The 20,940-nt window shown below is 42.0% G+C and overlaps 1 protein-coding gene across 1 annotated transcript in view; it reads left to right on the top strand.

The window, feature by feature from the left end:
* Nucleotides 1-20,940, top strand: part of GFM1 (G elongation factor mitochondrial 1) — a 55,049-nt gene that overhangs the window by 2,602 nt on the left and 31,507 nt on the right. Inside the window, exons 3-9 of the mRNA XM_054982777.1 lie at nt 2,535-2,667; nt 3,454-3,658; nt 5,580-5,696; nt 7,767-7,917; nt 14,332-14,486; nt 16,566-16,650; nt 16,848-16,985. Of these exons, the coding sequence (XP_054838752.1) occupies nt 2,535-2,667; nt 3,454-3,658; nt 5,580-5,696; nt 7,767-7,917; nt 14,332-14,486; nt 16,566-16,650; nt 16,848-16,985 (984 nt within the window). The remainder of the gene's footprint in view (nt 1-2,534; nt 2,668-3,453; nt 3,659-5,579; nt 5,697-7,766; nt 7,918-14,331; nt 14,487-16,565; nt 16,651-16,847; nt 16,986-20,940) is intronic.

The following is a 20,940-nucleotide window of genomic DNA, read 5'->3' as shown; positions in this document are numbered from 1 at the left end:
CTAGCCACAAAATAGGTGCTACCTATTTTCTAAAAACACTTGGCAAGAACCAGAAAAGGTGTGGGCAGGCACAATTGTGCCCACGGGCACCACATTGGGGACCCTGGCTTAGGCTTTAAAATTGAGTTTGTGTGCAAGAATACTAAAAACAGATGTTGATCATTCTTAAAGATGCAAGAGAATAAATTCTTTTATTATTTATTTATATATTTTTTCTCCTTGTACATTTAAGAAATATATGTTCTTCTCAACAAACCCAAGACAAGGAAGCATTTTCAGGCTTGGGTTGCATTGCCGTTGAATTCATTAGCTCCACGAGTTAACCTCAGCTCTTTGCAGTAAACATCACTGAATTCCATCCACCAAGAATAAACTGTTTTGTCTAGAGGGCAGTATGCTGATTTGAATTTTTGAGTGCATCTTCTGGCAGAACTTGGGATTGAACAGAGATCCAGTTCATATCGAAGCCGCTGCACATGCTGCCTGTTTGCAGAGGTGTTCTGGCTATTGCATAAAAAGGCCATCAGTGGTCTGGCTCCTGCTTCTCTCAGGAGCTCCTTTCCATGTGCAAGTCTACCCATTCCTTTGGAGGTTCCTGCTCAAAGTCACGTGAGGCAGGATGATGGTAGAGTTAAAGAGGGCTTTCTCAGTTGTGATTCTGATGTAGTGAAATCACCTGTATAAGGAAATCTGTTACAGTTCTGTTCAGCTGGTAGGCAAATATTTAGTAAAATTTGTGTGTCTTGATGTCATCGTTTTCTGCTGAAATATTACTATTAATCTGTAATTATATATTCCTGTTTAGATATACATCACTCCCACCTTGATAAGTGGTTTGAATTCTTGTAAATAAAAATGCAGTCTGCTCATAGGCCATGATCCTGCACAAGTTCAGAGGAAAACACAAAATGTGGCTTGCTCTCTGGAGTTCAGGTTCCTGAAAATCTTAACTTTCATGGACAATCTCTGATGCCAGAAGTGTTGCTAAACAAGATTTCTGGTGGACTGTGGCATGGCATCATTGTCCTACATTATCTGTTTGCCATCTCCTGATTAGCAGAAGCGGGGGGAAATGCAGAGTAACACACAAATAGGAGCAGTTCTGCCTGTGTGCTTCGTTTAGGTGATTAATGCATGTTATGGAATTTCTTAGGCAGCATGTGGATTATCTTAATTCAAGATTTGATGAGAAGCAGAATATTGGTTACAATATAATATTTATAAAAGTTACATATTGTCAAAATATGGCTGTAAAGGACATTATCTGCACCTATATGTAAGAGTTCCACCTTGAGTTGTCAGATAGCCATGGCTTCAGTTAAATGTCTTTTTTCACCTATGAGGCTTTACTGGCAGTTCTGAAGCTTACTAGGAATCTAGCCTTATTCTGAAATTTGCCTATTGTAGACTAAGAGAGATATCTTGGAGCGGGCTCATTGCCTTGCACAATGAGCCTCTCCCCATATGTACCTTGGGGATTCAGCTCCCGGCCTTTGAAGAGGCACCACTTGTGCTTGTTTCATCGGTCAGGAGCCTTGGTGTGACGTTGGACTCCTCTTTGTCAATGGAGACCCAGGTCAAGGCAGCTGCCAGAACTGCCTTTTCCCATCTTTGGCAGGCCAGGCAGCTTGCCCCCTATCTCTCAACCCATGACCTAACAACAGTGATCCATGCAATGGTCACCTCCAGATTAGATTACTGTAACTCGCTCTATGCAGGGCTTCCCTTGGGCCTGACCCAGAAACTGCAGCGGGTCCAAAATGCTGCTGCTCGTGTCCTGACATGAATTTCATTCAGGGCACACGTGACTCCAACTCTGCAGCAGCTGCATTGGCTCCCTGTGGAATTCCAGATCAGATTCAAGGTTCTGGTTCTGACCTATAAAGCCCTGAACGGACTGGGACCAGCATACCTGAGGGGCCGCCTCTCCCCATATGTACCTCGGAGAGCTCTTAGATCTGCAACTAAACACCTACTGGTGGTCCCTGGCCCCAGGGAGGCTCGGCTGGCCTCGACTAGGGCCAGGGCATTTTCTGTCCTGGCCCCAACCTGGTGGAACTCTCTGTCGGAAGACACTTGGGCCTGCCAAAATCTTGTATCTTTTTGGCAGGCCTGTAAGACAGAGATGTTCCGCCAGGCATTTGGTTGAGGCCAGCACTGGATCCATCTAATTAGCCTCCCTGCCGGTCTCCTGTCAGTGGGGGGGGGGGGGAGCATATGGTCCATCTGACCCCCCATGCTTGAAGAGTTAGAGGTTCACCAACCCACACCTCCACCCTTTTCTTCCCTTGTGTATGGTGGGCAGGGAAAGGGGGAAGGGTGTCCCATTTGGAATGTGGATATCCATGAGATGTTATTTTATTGGTTTTACTTATTGTAATTTATGATTGTGACCCGCCCTGAGCCTGCTTGCGGGGAGGGAGGGCTAAAAATCCAATAAATAATAAATAAATACATGTGTGTGAGAAAAGAGGAAGCGTGTGCAGAAATGGACTGACCTGCTGAAACATCAGTATGCTTTCTTTCATGCATAGGTAAAAGGAAAAGATGGAGTTGGAGCTGTTATGGATTCAATGGAATTGGAACGGCAGCGTGGTATCACTATTCAGTCTGCTGCAACTTATACCATCTGGAAAGACACAAATATTAACCTCATTGACACACCAGGTAGTGATGCCAAGAACAGCACACTCTATTTTAAATTGAAAATTAGGGTTACAAATTACAAATTTCCAATTCTGGCACTGGATTCATTATTGTGCAAAATGCTCATATTATCCCCCATCGTTGGGAGAAAGTGTTACGTGTGCCCACATAGGACCTATATGCTCCTTTCAGTGAAGCATGGAGTCAGAGGTGGAGCTTGCTAAGATCCTTCTTCCTCATAAATATTCATTCTTTCCAGAATGTCATTTGAAAAGTGCTACTATCTGTTTCATATGAGCCCTCTTTTCTGGATCTCTCAATATGTGCTTGAGTTGATCAGAGACGAGATATTTTCTCAAAGGTAAACTAAAAGCTTTTTCTAATGCAATGGTGGTGGTGGACAGTGCCCTCAAGTCATAGCTGACTTATGGTGACCCCTGGCAGGGTTTTCTTGGCAAGAGACTAACACTGGTGGTTTGCCATTGCTTGCCTTTGCAACCCTGGTCTTGAATGGAGGTTTCCCATCCAATTACTAGCCAAGGCCGACCCTGCATAGCTTCTGAGATCTGATGAGATCAGGCTCACCTGGGCTATCCAGGTCAGGGTTTCTACTGCAGTATTTATCTATAAACTTGTTTATTGACTTTAAACTTCCATAATACAGTGAGTTTTTACCTGAATTTGTTACTCAGTATTACTGAGATCTGTATGCAGCAACAGGAAAGAGGAATTTTCCAGTTAGCTTAGAATTTCTCCCACTTTGGAAACTGAATATTCCTAGACTTTTTTTTTGTTTCACTTTTTCAGGGCATGTAGATTTCACTATAGAAGTTGAAAGGGCACTGAGAGTTCTTGATGGTGCCATCCTGGTGCTATGTGCTGTTGGAGGGGTTCAGTGCCAGACGATGACCGTGAATAGGCAGATGAAGCGGTACCAAGTCCCATTTCTGACTTTTATCAACAAACTGGATCGAATGGGCTCAAATCCAAACAGAGCCTTGCAACAACTCAGGTGCAGTGTTCTACAGTAGAAATTGACAAAAGGTTTTCTAAAACAAGTAAATGAAATGATCATTTCCTGGCAGGATTATTTTGGCCAGCATATCATGTGCTTTGGGAGGTGAGTGGGGAATGTGTGCAGCAGAGAGCACCGTGGGAAGAGTTGGAGGATCTCTGTTAAATGAATTCTTTGATTTTTTTAAAAAACCTGTGAGAGGTTGTCAGCTTCCGCCATGAGTGCTACTATGCTGGGTGACAGCACGCCTGACCTTGATTCTGGGAAGCCGTCATGGACAGTGCAGGTTCTTGCTCTGTGGAAGGAGGGGGGTATACCTCACCCTCACTCCCTCTCAGTCCACTCGCAGGCCTGCTTAACCTGACAGAGTCCTGGCTGCCTCCCCTTTCTCTTCGCCTTTCAAAACCTCTGCCCTCCTCACCTCCTCTGGGCTTGCTCTTCCTCCCTCTCACTCTCTCCCAACTCCACCACGCTCCTACATAACCCACCCCACCCTGTGGATGGACTTCCCTTTAATCCCTTCATCTCTTCCCTGCTCCACCTGTCAGCCACGCCCCTTCCTGCACTCTATCCATGGCCCTGGCTGACTCAGGTAGTTGCACCTGGGCTTGCTCTGCTGGCTGATTGGGGCAGGTACACCTGTGCCTCCTTGGCTGGCTGCCCAGATTACCTCAGGCAGCTTCACCTGGGATTGCTTTGCTCCTGGCTTCTCCTGGATCAGGCTACTGCCCTCTAGCTGGCCTGCAGGCTGGGACGTGGCTCTGTGCTGCTTTGGCTGTCTCTTCTCCCTGTCTGGTAAGGCTACTGGCTGACTGCCTTTGCTTCCTGTGCCTCCTCCCTTGGGTCTAATCCCCTCCTGAGGGGCCTCACTCTCCCTGCCTGTCCCCCTGCCTTCCCACCAGAGGGTGGGGCTAGCTGGCTTCTACCTGCCTCGTCTGACTCTCTGAGGCTTGGGTGCTTCTTTGCCCTGCTGCGGCGGGGATGCCTCCTTCCCCCCTTCTGTTGTTGGTCTGCTTTGATCCTGGGTTCTCGTTGGGGTGGCTGGGTGGCTGTCCCCCAACTGCCTCCTGTCTCCTTCTCCTGATAAGTCCGGGGGCTGAGCCTCAGACCCCGGACAGAGGTAATAAATGATATCCTATCCAGGACACATTTTGTACTTGTCTTGTAGTAGCAGGTAAGCCAAATACCTTTAATGTGTCATTTATGTGGTATTTCAGTTTCAGAAAGCAGTTGCTGTCATGGCAGGGGCCAGGCTGTGTGCGAAATATCCAACCAGAGTTTCCCTGCCTTCTAGACTGCCCAAGAACCATGGCACTATTAATGCTATGTCCGCTTCTGGAGGAATCATGACATTTGAAAAAGTTTTAAATATGTGATTGTCACAGGATGACTACAAGGGGTTTGTGCCACTTGGCCGAATGACATTTTGTTAGCCTTTAAGTTTCTACTGGGCTCATGTGAAATTATGATACAGTACAGTCTTGACAACAAAACACCCTGTGAGGTGGTTGGGGCCGAGAGAGCTCCTAGAAGCTGTGATTGATCCAAGGTCACCCTGCTGGCTACAAGTGGAGGAGTTGAGGAATCAAACCCGGTTCTCCAGATTAGAGTCCCGCACTCTTAACTGATCCACCAAACTGGCTCTCCACCAAACTTTTGCACATTCTTCATGAACAGATTGGAATCTATGACTTATACTGTTGATTGTGCCTGTGATTGAAAACCATGGGAGGGTGACATCCTATTATTTGGCAGGTGAGAGGATGGGAACCAAAAGGATTATCTGGATTGCTCCTTTCTGGTTTACAGTCCTAGCGTGGCTGCCCATTTTGATCTCAGAGCTCAGATGGACTTGAGAAGGCTCCCTTTCAGTTGGAAATGTCTACATGTGTAATGTCTGTTTATTTTTATTCTACAGATCCAAATTAAATCACAATGCTGCCTTTCTTCAGATTCCAGTGGGACTGGAGGGGAATTTCAGAGGAGTCGTCGATCTTATTGAAGAAAGAGCCATATATTTTGATGGTGATTTTGGGTAAGCATTCTAAACAGCTACGTTTGATTGTGCTATTGTAGCAGATGGTTTTAATTTAGTATTTTGCTTACTTGGGATCTTGTATAAATGTAAAACTCTTGGAGAGCAATCCTAAGCATGTCTACTTGAAAGTAAATTCCACTTAATTCCATGGGGTTCACTCCCAGGAAGGGTTCTTAGAACTGCATTCAAAGTATTCCAGCTGGCCTTAACCATCCTTAAGGGGTCCATCAGTTCAGAACTTAACTGTGGCCAAAACAAGCCAGAGTTCACATCTTTACCAGGATTTAAAGCTGGTTGCCAAACTTTGATAAAGGCAGAGGCAAATGTCGCCCTTAAATGTGGTTAACATGGGCAAGGAGGATTTTATGTCTGAGAGCTGGGAGGCTGGAAGGAGTGGTCCTGGTTTCTGATCACTGTATTTTAATTATTGCTGAGATTGGGGCATTGTATCCTGCACTGGTCCATAGAGCTAGAATATCTTGCTATCGAAAGCAGTTGATTTGGATGCTTAGTTACAGGTAGCACAACTCTTTTTTATTGGCTGAGAAAGAAGTTGCAATGGATGGTGGGGGCAAGAGGGCCAAGGAAAGCAGTGAAGAGTTTAACAATAGAGATTTTTATCTTTAATCTCTCTGGCTAAAGTTATAAAGTAGACTTGTAGATACAGAAATTTGCCTGCAGATTTGCACATCAGACATCTTGTAGGATCATATTTGTGATGTGAGAATTCTTTAACAATGGGGAAAGGTGACAGCAATAGAGCAATTTTCTTTCCTTGTTTGTGGGAACAAGTTTAACCTGCTAATTCCCATTTTGTTCTGAGTTTACAGCAGTGATATAGTTAATTCCAGGATTGCTGACAATAACTAGAGATCCTGTATCTATCTTTTCTGGAATTGAAAAGAATTACAGATTTAACATTGATGCTTCTGAGTGGAAAAAATTCCATTGTCCAGTTTGTCTTCACGTTTGAGTGTTGACAAGACAGAGTCATCAGTACCTGATTGTACAATTCGATACAGAATTACTCAAGTTCAAGTCCACTGATTTCAAACGACTTAGACTGAAGTAAGTCTGCATAGGATTGCACTGTAAATAAGGAAGGTGCAATTCCATGTAGCATATAGTCTATTTTCTTTAAAAAATAGGCTTGACACAGCATTTTTAGTAGCCTGTTGATTTCTAGAATACAGCTACTGATGGAGACACACACATTACCCTTGCAGGACCCTACGTACGTTTATTAAATTCATTTTCTAAAATGAATTCTTATTGGACCACAAGAATATATAGTATAGGAGTGTTGGTGGTGGTCCATCCTTCAGTACAAAGGCTCCTGACCTCTTAAGGTTCAGGTTTAATGATCAAATTACATCCCAAAACTATGGCCTCTTTCTGTAAGTCTTGTGTTTTAGTGTAATTCGTCCTTAATCTAAGAAATTGACTGTGGTAAATTTTTCCTAATATATGCTATCAAACCTTTGTCTATCAACCTTTAAATATGAATTCTTTATCTGTGAGGTTTTTTTTATGTAGGCCCATATAGATCTTCTTGCCCTTGATGATAACCATAATATCAAGAAATGTTACCTGCTCCTTAATTCAAACTTTATAGTCTCATCTTGGTGGCCTAACTAGTTATGAAAATTTAGCAGTTGATCCTGGATTCCTCTCCGTAATAACAATACTTCTTTAGTATAATGCCGCCACCATTCAACCCATATCTTCTGTCATGTTGTGCCTTTCCATTTTTGCCATTATGTTATATAATCTAAGCAATTTGGTATGAATCTGGTCTGCACACCACAGTCCTGAGAATTTCTTTCAGAATACACCTTCACCAGTGTCACTAGAAAGCAGAAAAGAGCCAACATGCATTCTAGTAAATGAAACTTTCACTCAATTTACAGGTGGATAAAGAACAATCCAAAGCAATTCGTCACTTCTGAGAGTGGCTTAAGTTTGCCTCTGTGGTTCATTGTGTGAACTATGGGACTATGCCAAGCTTTGAAGTTCTGCTTGTGTAGCTGGCCACTAACTGGCATTTTGTTTTCTCTACCTCTTTAGCCAAACTGTTAGGTACGATGAAATTCCTCCTGAGTTCAGAGCTGAGTCTGCAGACCGGCGTCAAGAACTGATCGAGTGTGTTGCGGATTCTGACGAACTCCTTGGAGAGCTTTTTCTTGAAGAGAAGATCCCAACAATAGCTGACTTAAAGGTAGAAACGTGTGTCTTTATCTGATTACATCTTTAAAAACACTTAAAATAAACAAACCAAAATAGAACTTAAAAAATTAGATGGGCAGGAAATCATGGTGAGCATCTTGGTGCATTTATTGATGAAGGGAGTTCTCCTAAGCCTGTCAGTCAGTATCTCAGTATCTATGTGGCCAGGGGGGCATGGGGAGGCTGCTCCCTTGATGCTGAGTAGCATTCAGCTGAATCCTACCTGCTGTACAGGATGGGGCCACTGTTGGGGCTCAGGACCTCTCGACCCAATTCTGTACAGGAAATTTTAGTCTTAAATGTCTGAGACCAAGCTATGTTAAGGGTTCTCCTTGGTGAACCTCCTCATCAGCTGAAATTGCCATATTTTTTTAAAGAAAGATCAAACCATTCTTTTTAGTTTTAAAGTGTTCTCTCTGTGAGTGTAGCAGGATTTGAGCCCAGTGGCACCTTAGAGACCAACAGGATTTTCAGGGTCTAAGCTTTTGAGAGTCAAAGTTCCCTTCTTCAAATACAGGAAGAAGTAAGAGTGTGTGTGTGTCCGCATGCTCACACGTGTGTGTGCACGTATCTGTATGTGTATACGCATGTATTTGTATGTATAGATGTAATATGTGTGATCTTTGACCTGGACGGCCCAGGCTAGCCTGATCTCATCTGATCTTGGAAGCTAAGCAGTGTCATCCTTGGTTAGAACTAGGATGGGAGACCATCGAGGAAGTCTAGGGCACTACTCAGAGGCAGGTAATTGTAAACCATCTCTGATTGTCTCTTGCCTTGAAAACCCTGTGAGGCTGCATAAGTCAGTTGTGTCTTGACAGATCTTTACGCTCAATGTTTATGAGCATTCAGAGCACTTTATATACATGATCATCATAATCTCTAGATCAATTTTATAATTTAGGTTTGTATTATTAGCTCCATACCACAGTGAGCCGAGGGGGGAGTGTTCATTCTGGAACAGATTGCTAACAGCTTTTCTAAGGCTGCAAAGTTTATGGCTGAGGTTTGAACCAGAGACTTCCTGATTCCCATCTTAATATTTTAACCACTACACAACGCTGTCTTTCTGGCTGCTCACCATTCAGAGTCTCATTGGCAGTTATCGTTGATGTTATTGCCAGTTATTATCGTTATTGTTATTGTTGACTTTCTTTCAGTGGTGATGAAGTGTTATGATTAGAGGTAGAGATCATTGTTTGCATTCAGAAGATGACTGTTTCAGTTTCTTAACATCTCCCACCCTGCACATGGGCGAATTCAACAGCAGCATGTACATGGGCCTTCTCTGTGGTGGCCCCTACCCTGTGGAACGGCCTGTCTGAGGAGGTCAGGAGAGCCCCCACTCTCCTAGCTTTCTGCAAATGATGCAAAAAGGCTTTTGTACTGTAGGGAAGGGCTCTCAGATGCTTTGCTCGTGAGTTAAGGACCATAGATTTCACCACAGTGTTGCCTTATGTACTACCTGTTGTCTTAAATATGTGCTCCTGTGAGCTGCTTGTGCTTCATGTGGTTAAATCTCAGCCCTAGAATTGCTTATGTTCTGTTCCAACATTGCTTCAACTCTGTATGGATTCTTATTAATGCTATGTCTTTGTAAATTGTGTTTATTTACCCTATGGCATTGTTTATGGAAATGTCCTGAAATTGACTGTACTAATCTCGCACTGTGTAATCCGCCTTGAGTGTCAGTGAGAAGGGTAGACTAGAAATGACATAAATAAAAATAATAAAATAAATACATTAATTAAAGAATCTGTCCAGGTTTTGGTGATCTGCTGCCAGGCAGAGTAGGCAATGCCGAGCCAGTGGTCAAAGATGGCTTCATACGCACAGGACCTGATCCTTTCTTTTGTAGACCTGGAGTGGTGGTTGAGGCGTCTGAATGTTCAGTTATTTTTTAAATTTTATAATCATGAAAATTTGAGTTGTTTTAAGAATCATAGTTCTTCCGTAACACTTCAGTCCTAAAAAGATGGGTAGGAAAAAGATTTAGCAAAACTGTTACAGCCGTATTGGACTCTTTGATGATGATGATGATGATGATGATGATAGTAATAACAGCATTTGATTTATATACCTTCCTTCAGGACAACTTAATGCCCACTCAGAGTGATTTACAAAGCGTGTTGTTATTATCCCCACAACAATAATCATGCTGTGAGGTGGGTGGGGCTGAGAGAGCTCCTAGAAGCTGTGACTGACCCAAGGTCACCCAGCTGGCTTCAAGTGGAGGAGTGGGGAATCAAACCCGGTTCTTCCGATTAGAGTCCTGCACTCTTAACCACTACAGCAAACTGGCTCTCACACTAAACTGGCATTAAAAAATGCAAATATGATTCATATACCTACATTTCATTCAGGGATGGTTTTGTATATGGGAGCGCAACATCTCATTGCCTTTAGAAGCTGGACTCATTTGCAGTGTGAGCCAGACTATGCCAGTGTCTGCAATATCTTTGTCATGACACTTTGCTGCTATCCAGGGAAGCAGCCGGCTTCCTATGCCCAGCATTAATAGCTGCAAATGACAAGGGAGATTTCCATCAGCTGCTAAGTGTGAGACAAAGTTGTGACAGATCCTAGAGGTCATCTGCAGTATCTTAATCTGCAGTTTCTTGTAAATATGATATTTGGTGCTGCATGTTTACATCTTTTATAGGATGCCTTTGATAGTCTTGTCTATTTTGACACAGGGTTCTACTTGCCGGTGGCTTCTTTGGGGATATTTTTGGTGATCCTCTGTCTCAATTCAAGTGTCATTGGTGTAAGCAGACACTGTTTCACCGTAGTTGAACTCACTTGGGCAAAGGCTGAATTTGGCATGGGGATTTGATGAGCATGGAAAATACAGCTTTAAAATTGGACATAAATCTCCTGTTACCCCTGTTAGCCTTTGATGACTTTGCAGTCTGGAGAACTGCTGCATGTCTGCCATTATGTAACATTTCCCCCTTTTATTCCAACTCTTGCACAGTATTTAAGAGGACGAAGCCTGTTTTAAATGCCTGCTGAGTGATTCGTTGCTCTCATATGTTCCATGTGCCCTGGGAATTCTGTTGGAACAGTATTTGGAAAGTTCCACCCTGGCTGTTAGCCTTTTGCATTATCTCTTTGCCAAACAGTTCAAGGGCCATCCACGTAATTTAGATGAACTGGGAACCTGCATACCTGCCAACATTAGAGAATCCAGCAGAGAGATTTATAGTTTGATCCAAACAAATCCCACTGAGTTCAGTAGGGGCAAGTATTCGCAAGATCACAGCCTTAATCCTTTTCTCCTCCTCCTTCTCCTGAAGGAGGAGAAATGGTACATCTCTTCAGCTTAGTCAAGTGTCAAATTTTTCCAAATATAGCAAAAGTAAAGCTAATTTAAAAAGCCATTTTTTGTTCTCTTTGGAAATATTCTTTCAGAGCAAAATCACCAAGAAGCTTCATGTTGCCCTGCTTTGAGTCTGAAAAAAATAAGCGATGCTTTTGTTATGTACCTTTTGTGAATCTTGTCTGAACTGACTTGTGATTGATGCAAAGTTTGCTTTAGAAAAGCCACATGTTTGTATTAACCCCCCCCCCCCGAATGTGTGGCTATTTCAGAATGAAATAGGCTGAAATAAAAGAAAGGATAGTAGTGGGCAAGATTCAGACACCCATAGGAAGATTACTTAGCTCTAACATTGGTAGAGCTAGCAGTGTTGGGGCTCAGCAAATGCATAGACTGGAGACCAATATCCTGACCTTGGTTGCTGGATGGATGGTTGCAAACAAGCATTCCTGCTCCAGGAGTTGTGCATCTGATGGGAGAAGAGTTCTCTGAGTGAGAAATGGCAACAAACTTCCTGTTGGTCTTGCCTAGAGGATTCAGCAGCTAAGCAGGTCAGCTACCCTACTTGGGTAGGAGATGGACCTGAGAATCCTGCATGCACCACCTTGACTTCCATTATGGAAGAATAATAAATTGCAATAATAAATAGTAAACTTCCTCGTGGCGAAGGTGGCTGCTTCGTGTCTTTCTTAACTCTACTGAAAAGCTTCAGCTGGAAGAGTTTGGAGCAGTCAGTGATCCGGTCGTCATTTGCTTCCTCGATGGTTAGTAACCAGATTTGCAGTGCGTTTCCACAAAGTGGGAGCAGCGTCTGCTTCTTTTGGTTAGCAGCCATTTTGAATCCTTCAGCTTTCTGCATATATTGGGATATGTCAGACTAGCACCTGGGAGACCTAGACTCAGACCCCTACTCTGCCATGGAATCTCACTGGGTGACTTGGGCCAGTCACCCTAGCCTACCTCACATGGTTCTTGTGAGGATAAAACAGAGGAGAGGAGAACAATGTTGTAAGCTACTTTGGGTCTCTAATGGGGAGAAAAGCAGGGTATAAATACCTAAACAGATATATTTAGGCCTCCCTCGCTCAAAGACCTCCAAACTGTCTGGTTCAGAGTGGCCTCGTTCCCCTTCCCCAGCTCTCCCTCAGAACTGGTGACAAGTTACTTAATAGCTGTGGCAAGGCCAAGCCGTATAAGTTTGTGCTAATTCGTCCCCAGTGGTGGATTTCGATCCTGTGGCAGGCGACCAAGTTCTGGTTTAAAATAATTCTTTGTGGAAAGGTCATGAGCTCTGGTATTAGCAACCACTGCTCATTAAGGGCTGACCACTTAAACAAATGCTGTGTTTGCTGACACCAAAACATTATTGGGACGATGAAAGGCTGACTGCTGCATCCTAGGAGGACAGGGCAGGAAACACAAGTTATCTGCAGGATGTGTGTAGGCTTAAAAAAAAAAAGACAGTGAACAAGAGAATTCTGCTTGCTGAATACAAAGGGGGTCTTTCTAGCAATGTTTGCAGGTCTTGCTTCCAGGGTTCCTGAAACGTGTGTGTGTTATGTGCCGTCAAGTTGTGTCTGACCTATGGCAACCCTATGAAGGAAAGACCTCCAAAACGTCCTATCATTAACAGACTTACTCAGATCCTGCAAACTGGAAGACGTGGCTTCTTTTATTGAGTCAAGCCATCTCATTTTAGGTCTTCCTCTTCTCCTTCTGCCTTCTACTTTTCCTAGCGTTATTGACGTTTCCAGAGAATCTTGTCTTCTCATGATGTAACCAAAGTACGATAGCCTTCGTTTTTGTCAATGTTATTTGTATGTTGAAGGAGGAGGAACAGAGACTGGAGGGGAGAGTTGGAGTGGGTGGACATCAGGACCCGAGACTGGGACTTGTTTTGTTGTGCTACGATGGACATAGAGGGTTTTGTATAATACTGTGTCCTCCTCACAATGAAAGAAATAGAAATACACAATAGAAAGGCTGTATGCAGCCTTTGGATTAGCCAGGCCTGGTATAAATAGGAAACTGGCTTCTTCCTGCCTTTGGCAGCTTACTGACCTCTGGACTCTTCTTCCAGCTTAAGCCATGGTGGCCCGAGTTGAAAACACACTCTACAGGTCTGCACCTGAGTATGGCTCCCCTAGCCCTGATACAGGTTGGGCATCGTTGAATCTTATGACTGAACACTTTTAGTCTTGGGTGTAGCTTTGCCCATAGAGTCATAACACAGTGATGGTATGCAAGTTTTGGAAGAGTACTTCTTAAAAGTAAGTTGGGCTATTCCTGCCAGTGATTCCCCCACACCCACGATGAATTCTGGCAAGGTTGCGTGATATGGTTCTTTGGGGGACTGCTCCAGCTGTGTTGCAACCTGGGATACAGCCTTACCTGGACCTTTTCCTAGGGTTGCCAATCTCCAGGTAGGGCCTGGAGATCTCCCAGAATTACAACAACTGATCTCCAGACTACAGAGATCAGCTCCCCTGGAGGAAATGGCGGCTTTGGAGTGTGGACTCTATGGCACTGTACCCTGCTGAAGCCCCCTCCCCTCCCCAAACCCCATCATCCCAAGGCTGTACCCCCAAATCTCCAGAAATCTCCCAACTCAGAGTTGGCAACCCTGTTTCCTGCCCTTCAGCGATTCTGTATTCATCAGGAGTATGGCTGCAGTTTCAGTGCTTGTGCTCTAGCAAAGGATTCCAGGATATCCTCTGTGCAGTTTTCTATCCTACATCCATCTGCATTTTCACTAACCAGATGTGAAGACTACGGTAGAGTGTTCCATCCTCAGTAGTTTGTAGCCATTTCTTGAGACATTTAAAGAGAAACTTTTCAGGCATGGCTTTTTTTTTTGGCTCTTGGTGCTTTCTTAATTTCAAAATGGTTTCTACAGTCTAAAGAGGTTAATTTTTCCCCTCAGTGATAAAAGAAGCAGCAACTTCATCTGTACATTGTGTAATTAGGGACACTGTTTTCTTCCAGCAGGTGGCAGGGTAAACGAATATGGTGTTGTGCTGCTTTGTGCACAAAGTATTTTGACGATGCAACGCTTTAAGGCACAAACATTCTGTTTCTCCCCAGCTTGCTATCAGAAGGGCAACGCTGAGCAAATCCTTCACGCCAGTGCTGGTTGGAAGCGCTCTCAAGAACAAGGGGGTGCAGCCTCTCTTGGATGCTGTGCTGGATTACCTCCCAAACCCGTCGGAAGTCCAGAACTATGCTCTTCTCAACCAGGAGTGAGTACTCAGGAGGTGAAGGCGAGGAGAAGACTTTTGCAGTTCATTTCTGTAGTAGAATTGCACCCTTCTGGAAGCATTAAAGTCGGCTTTAGTTGGCTTAGACGGGTGTAACTCTGCATAGGATGGCACTGTTAGTTTCATTTAGAATATGTAGACAGTTAATATTTTTGTCTGAGACTCTGATCCATGTGCCTCCAGAGTTGAGGTGGGTTGCCACTGACTGCAGAGTCTTCTTTGTTGTGGCCCCTTGTTAATGAAATGGCCTCCCCTTGACATTGAGAACTGCCTCTCTGGCACCAAGTTCAGACGGTTGTTTTCCAAGGCTTTTTCAGATGAATTGATTTTATTTTCTTCTCCACCCCCTTTCTGCTGCTGATGTTTTTTAATAGCTCTTTTGATGAATTTCTGCTCATTTTAAAAATAACTTTTAGATCAACTTTATGCAACTGTTATAATGTTTCTAATGGTTTTACAGCAATTTCCCAGTTCAGTTCCCAGTTGATTGTATCATATTATTGTTAGAAAACCACCTCATCAATGTTGATTGAAAGAATGATACACAACTATTTTAAATAAATAGTTGTACAGACTTTTTTCCTGAATGAAAAAAACCCTTGGTGTGTTTCCTACCGTTTCTGGCCTCCAAAAGCTTGGTTTTTCATATTTTGCATTATGTTATAAATTATATATAAATAAATCTGTTAAGTATAAGTTGGACAAGTTGGACAAGATGAATTATAGCACATAAGCAAGATAATTTATAAAGGTTTATAATTTATAAAGAAGGTCACTTGACGTAGGCATTCTTTTGTCAAGAACTTTGGGAACACAAAATATTCCCTATTGCATTAATGTGCCAGAGCAAAAATGGCTTCAAAAATGAAATAAGAAGAGAGATCTAGGTTTAAGATGTGCTTTTGACCTTGGCTTGAGAAGAGTGATGTTGACTGTAGTGGTGGTTGTTATTTCAAGGGAAGCTGCAGTGTAGTTTCACTTGAAAAGGCAAAATACTGTGAACTGCCTCACATGTTTTATGTGAATACAAATTGGAAATTGAAGTCGGTTTTGCATCAAATGTTAATCAGTGGTGACTTCTAATAACAACAACAACATTCGATTTATATACCACCCTTCAGGACAACTTAATGCCCACTCAGAGCAGTTTACAAAGTATGTTATTATTATCCCCACAACAAAACACCCTGTGAGGTGGGTGGGGCTGAGAGAGCTCCAGAGAGCCCTGACTAGCCCAAGGTCACCCAGCTGTCTTCGAGTGGAGGAGTGGGGAATCAAACCCAGCTCTCCAGATTAGAGTCCTGCTGCTCTTAACCACTACACCAAACTGGAAGTGGTGGCCTGCTGGAGAAAAATCCACTGCAATTCCTGCAGCTCCTAGAAAGTGTATTGCACCCTGAGCTTTTGTGAAACAGATCCCACTTTGTGAGATGCATAAAATGGTCCCTTATGGGGTAAGCTGCATCACTGTGGCCTGTAGATGGCAGACCTATCCAGAACTCTGGCGTATTTTTGCTTGTTTGCTGTTATCCCCATTGATGAACAAGGCAGTGCATTTTGATCTGCTTGTTGTAGTTAATTAGTTACAGCCATTATTTGATATCTCTGGGTAGCTGAGGAAAATCATACTAAATTCTGCTTCAAGTGTTAATTCTTCAGAGTCTACCCCAAAAGAACTGCTGGAGACAGAGGATGGTCTTTTTAAAAAAAGTTGCTAGGAATGGCATTGGCGATCGTAGTGGGGATGTTTGTTTCTATTCAACTGGCTTCGCAGGGTTTTAATATGCTTTAAGCTGCAAACTTCATTTGGCCTGAGGTGACAGAGGGGCTAAAATGGACACGTACACCACTCTGCTTTTGGATCTCTTAAAAATAACTTATTTTCTCCCCAAGATGCACAGGGCTTGAGTGAGCCCTCGGCATCTCTGTGCTTCCCATTGTGACTGCTGGGGATGCTCCTTAGCAGGCTGCAGAACAGAACCTCGCAACAAGAGCTGATTGATAAAACACTGTTAAAATCTTGTAATTTAAACTTGTCTTTGGATTTCTCTCTGGTTCAAGGAATTCCCAGGAAAAATCCAGGCTATTGCTGGGGTCTGCCAGAGACAACTCCCTGCCTTTTTTGGGCTTGGCATTTAAGCTCGAGGTAAGTTGCTTATTCTTTCTTTCGATAGACGTTGCTTCCACGGCTGTGGTGTTATCTCCGTGGTATCTTTGGCCTAGTTATCAGTGACCACTCATCATACACGCCAGGGAATGGCTTACACCGCTCGGTCCTCTCACTTCACTGGAACGTCTAGCTTTCCATCTCCTTTGCTATGACTGTTTCTTCTGCTATTGCAGGCCGGACGTTTTGGACAGCTCACATACATTCGTGTTTACCAGGGGATGTTGAAGAAAAGCAATTACATCTACAACACTAGGACTGGGAAAAGAGTGCGAGTGCAGAGACTTGTCCGCATGCACGCAGACATGATGGAGGTGAGTGTCGAGTCACAGTTCAAGGCACAGTCTGGATCCAGTTTGCAAAACGTTATTACTTGGTGTGAAGCCCCTTTCAACAACATGGCATGAATTTTATTGATCTCCTTGGATGCACTGTGGAACTTCTTTTCCACCAACATTTCATCTTCAGTTATATTCTGTTTTCATTTGCTTATACTCTGCCTCAGCCTATAGAGTCGGGATAATAGGGTTGCATCCAGTGATCAGTCAACAAAAGGTGTTGATGGATACGTAACTGTCCTTTGTTCCCTTTCCCCCTTTTCAATCCCAGGGAAGGACTGCTGGAGGGAGAGGAACAAGGGAAAGATCTGGAGTTGGAACCCAGGCAAAATTTCCACTTCTGCTAGAATTCTTGCGCATGTGGAAACGCAAAAAAAAGACCTTAGTGGCTGCTTGCACTACATCACACTTACTGTACACCCACATGTGTTTCCACTTACATGAGATCTTGGGCAGAAAGTTTCTGGGTACTATAATATATAGGGATGGAAGTGCTAGGGGTTGCACATCCTGCGCCCGTGGAACTGTGCTTAAGTCTATTTCTGTATCTGTTTATACATTGCTGGATCCTCGCCCTTGTGTCCACAGAAGCGCAATGCTGCAGCCCCCAGAGAGGTTTTTCCTTTTTTTTAAAAAAAATTTATTGGGTGAGTATAATATAAATGTTTACATTTCCCAAATCTGCCCATTCTTAATCTATTCCCCCACCCTTTCCCTCCCCCCTTTCTACTATAGACTTCCAACAGCTTTCCAACCCAATATCTAACTACTCTACTTAATATTATTTGGCTATTTAGCAAATAAATTGTTCTCTTAACTCAGTTACTATTTCACATCATTGTCCATACTTCCCCCTTGTAATGATCACTAACTCATCCCTTAATCAAAAACTAAACATTATCTAATGCCCACATCTCCCCTTTTACATCCCACTTTTTTTCTATATACTGTTTCAATTTCCCCCTATCTTTAAAAAATTCTTCTGGATTTTGTTCTCTTAGCTTCCTTGTTAATTTGTCCATTTCAGCCATATGTAGTAATTTTTGTATCCAATTCTCTACAGATGGCACTTCTTGTGTCTTCCACACTTGAGCATACAATATTCTTGCTGCCGTTGTCATGTAAAATACTAATGTTCAGTCTTGTGGAATAATTCCGTCTAAGTTCAAGTCCAGCAAAAGCAGTTCTGGATTTTTATTTATTTGGATTTGTAGAATTTGAGACATAGCTTCTGTAATATTTTTCCAGAACTGCCTTGCAACATCACAAGTCCACCACATATGATAAAATGAACCTTCATGCTTCTTACATTTCCAACATTTATCAGACATTTGATTATTTCCGTATGCTATTTTCTTCGGTGTTAAGTACCATCTGTACATCATCTTACATACATTTTCTTTAATATTAGTGCATGTTGATATCTTTAAGGTGTTCTTCCACAAGTGTTCCCATGCCTCCATTGTTATGTCTCTGTTACAATTTAACAGGACCTTATAAACTTTAGATATCTTTCCCCCCCCATCTTGCAGTATGCTTTCTTCCAATTCAGAGTTTTTCAGTTCAAATCCAAATTTCAAACGATCCGAATCGTATAAGTCTTTGATCTGTCCATATTGAAACCAACCATATTCAACTGGCAGCTCATCACCTGTTTTCAACTTAGCCATATTTTGCTCCTTTTTCAAAATTTCTTCATAGGTCAAACATTGTTCTCTGTTGTAAATTATATTTGATTCAACAACTTCTAGTGGCACCACCCACATTGGGATACCATCATCTAAATATTTTTTATATTTTGACCAAACCATAAAAAGGCTTCTTCTTATATAATGGTGCAAGAACATGGAGTCTGCTTTAAGTTTTTCATACCATAAGTAGGCATGCCAACCAAAAAGTTTTTTGTATACTTCAAGTGTAAGTAGTTTTTGATTTTTTAATTGCATCCAATCTCTAAGCCACACTAAACATACTGCGTCATGATATAATCTTATATTAGGCTATTGTAGTCCTCCTCTTTCTTTTGCATCACATAGCACTTTCATTTTTACTCTGGGCTTCTTCCCAGCCCACACAAAATCTGATAACTTCCTTTGCCATTTGTCAAATTGTTCGTTATCTCTTATTATTGGTATCATTTGCAGTAAAAACATTATTCTCGGTAACACATTCATTTTAATTGCTGCAATTCTTCCTAACCATGACAAATTCAGTTTATTCCATTTAATCATATCTCTGTCTATTTGTTGCCACAGCTTCTCATAGTTGTTCTTAAATATATCTATGTTCTTTGCAGTAAGTTCAATTCCTAAATATTTCACTTTTTGTGTTACCTCACAACTTGTAATTTCCATTAATTCTTGTTGTTTTTGCTTGGTCGTATTTTTACATAATATCTTAGACTTTCTTTTATTCACATAAAATCCCGCCAGATCCCCAAATTCTTTAATCTTAGTCAACAGTTTTGGCATATTTTGAATCGGATCTTCTGTTATAACCATTACATCATCTGCAAATGCTCTTACTTTATATGTAAATCCTTTTATCTTCATACCTCTTATATCATCATCCTCTCGTATTTGTGTCAATAGAATTTCCAGTACCATAACGAACAGTAATGGAGACAGTGGGCAACCTTGTCTTGTTCCCTTTCTTATCTCTAATCTCTTAGTAAGTTCATCGTTTACTACAATCGCTGCACATTGGTCTTTATAAATTGTTTTAACAGCTTGAATAAATTTCTTTCCCAGTTGCAATTTCTCCATTGTGGCGAAAATAAAGTCCCAATTTAAATTGTCAAACGCTTTCTCTGCGTCTACAAAGAAGAGAGCAACTTCTTTTTCAGGATGTTTTTCATAGTATTCAATTACATTTATTGCAGTTCTCAAGTTGTCTTTAATCTGTCTATCAGGCAAAAATCCAGCTTGTTCCTCCGCTATGAATTCTGTCAACCACTCTTTTAATCTTTCCGCCAGTACCTTGGCAAAAATTTTATAATCGTTGTTTATCAAAGATATGGGATGATAATTTTTCACATTTAACAAATCTTGATCTTCTTTTGGAATCAATGTTATATTTGCCTCATTCCAAGTTTCTGGCAAATTCCGCCCTTCCAAAATTCCATTCATCACTTTTTTCAAAAATGGTACAAGCTTTTCTGCCATGACCTTATAAAATTTAGCTGATATTCCATCTGGCCCTGGCGCTTTCCCCAACTTTGTCGTTTGTATAGCTTCTTTAATCTCAGCTTCTGTAATTTCTGCATTCAGTTTTTCTCTTAACCTCTCTGGTACCGCTGGCATATTCATTCTCTCCAAATATCAGTTAATACAGTTCACATCTATCACCTCTTTCTGATACAGTTTTGCGTAAAATTTATAAAATGCTCTACTAATTGCAGATTGGTCAGTCAATATTTTCCCCTCATCCAAAATTTTGGTTATCATTTTTTTCTCTCTCCTTTTTTTTAGTTGCCATGCCAGGTATTTTCCAGGTTTGTTGGCACCTTCAAAAGTCTTTTGCTTCATTCTCTTCAGTTCCCATTCCAATTCTTTATTTTCCATTGCCTTTATTTGTTCTTGTAACATCCGAATCTCCTGTTGCAGTTTTTTCCCCCCCAGTCTTTTCTTTAACTGTTGTTCTTTCACTTTTATTTTTTCTTGAATTTCTTTCCTTTTTTCCTTTTTGGCTTTTTTATCTCCGGCATTTAAGTCCATTAAGATCCCTCTCATCACGGCTTTATAAGTGTTCCATACTTTGTGCGTTGGTACTGTCTGGTCCAAGTTGTATTGAATAAAAAATTTAGTCTCTCTTTGTAATTTAAATTGTTTTGGTGTTGTAGTAAGTCTTCATTAAGTCTCCATCTGAACTTCTTAGTACGTTTTCCAAATCTCCACAAAATTGAATTATGATCTGAGCTTACTTTAGGCAT

This window comes from Eublepharis macularius, chromosome 6 (assembly GCF_028583425.1).
Source record: "Eublepharis macularius isolate TG4126 chromosome 6, MPM_Emac_v1.0, whole genome shotgun sequence".
Taxonomy (NCBI): domain Eukaryota; kingdom Metazoa; phylum Chordata; class Lepidosauria; order Squamata; family Eublepharidae; genus Eublepharis; species Eublepharis macularius.
This window is presented reverse-complemented; position numbering and strand designations above follow the sequence as displayed.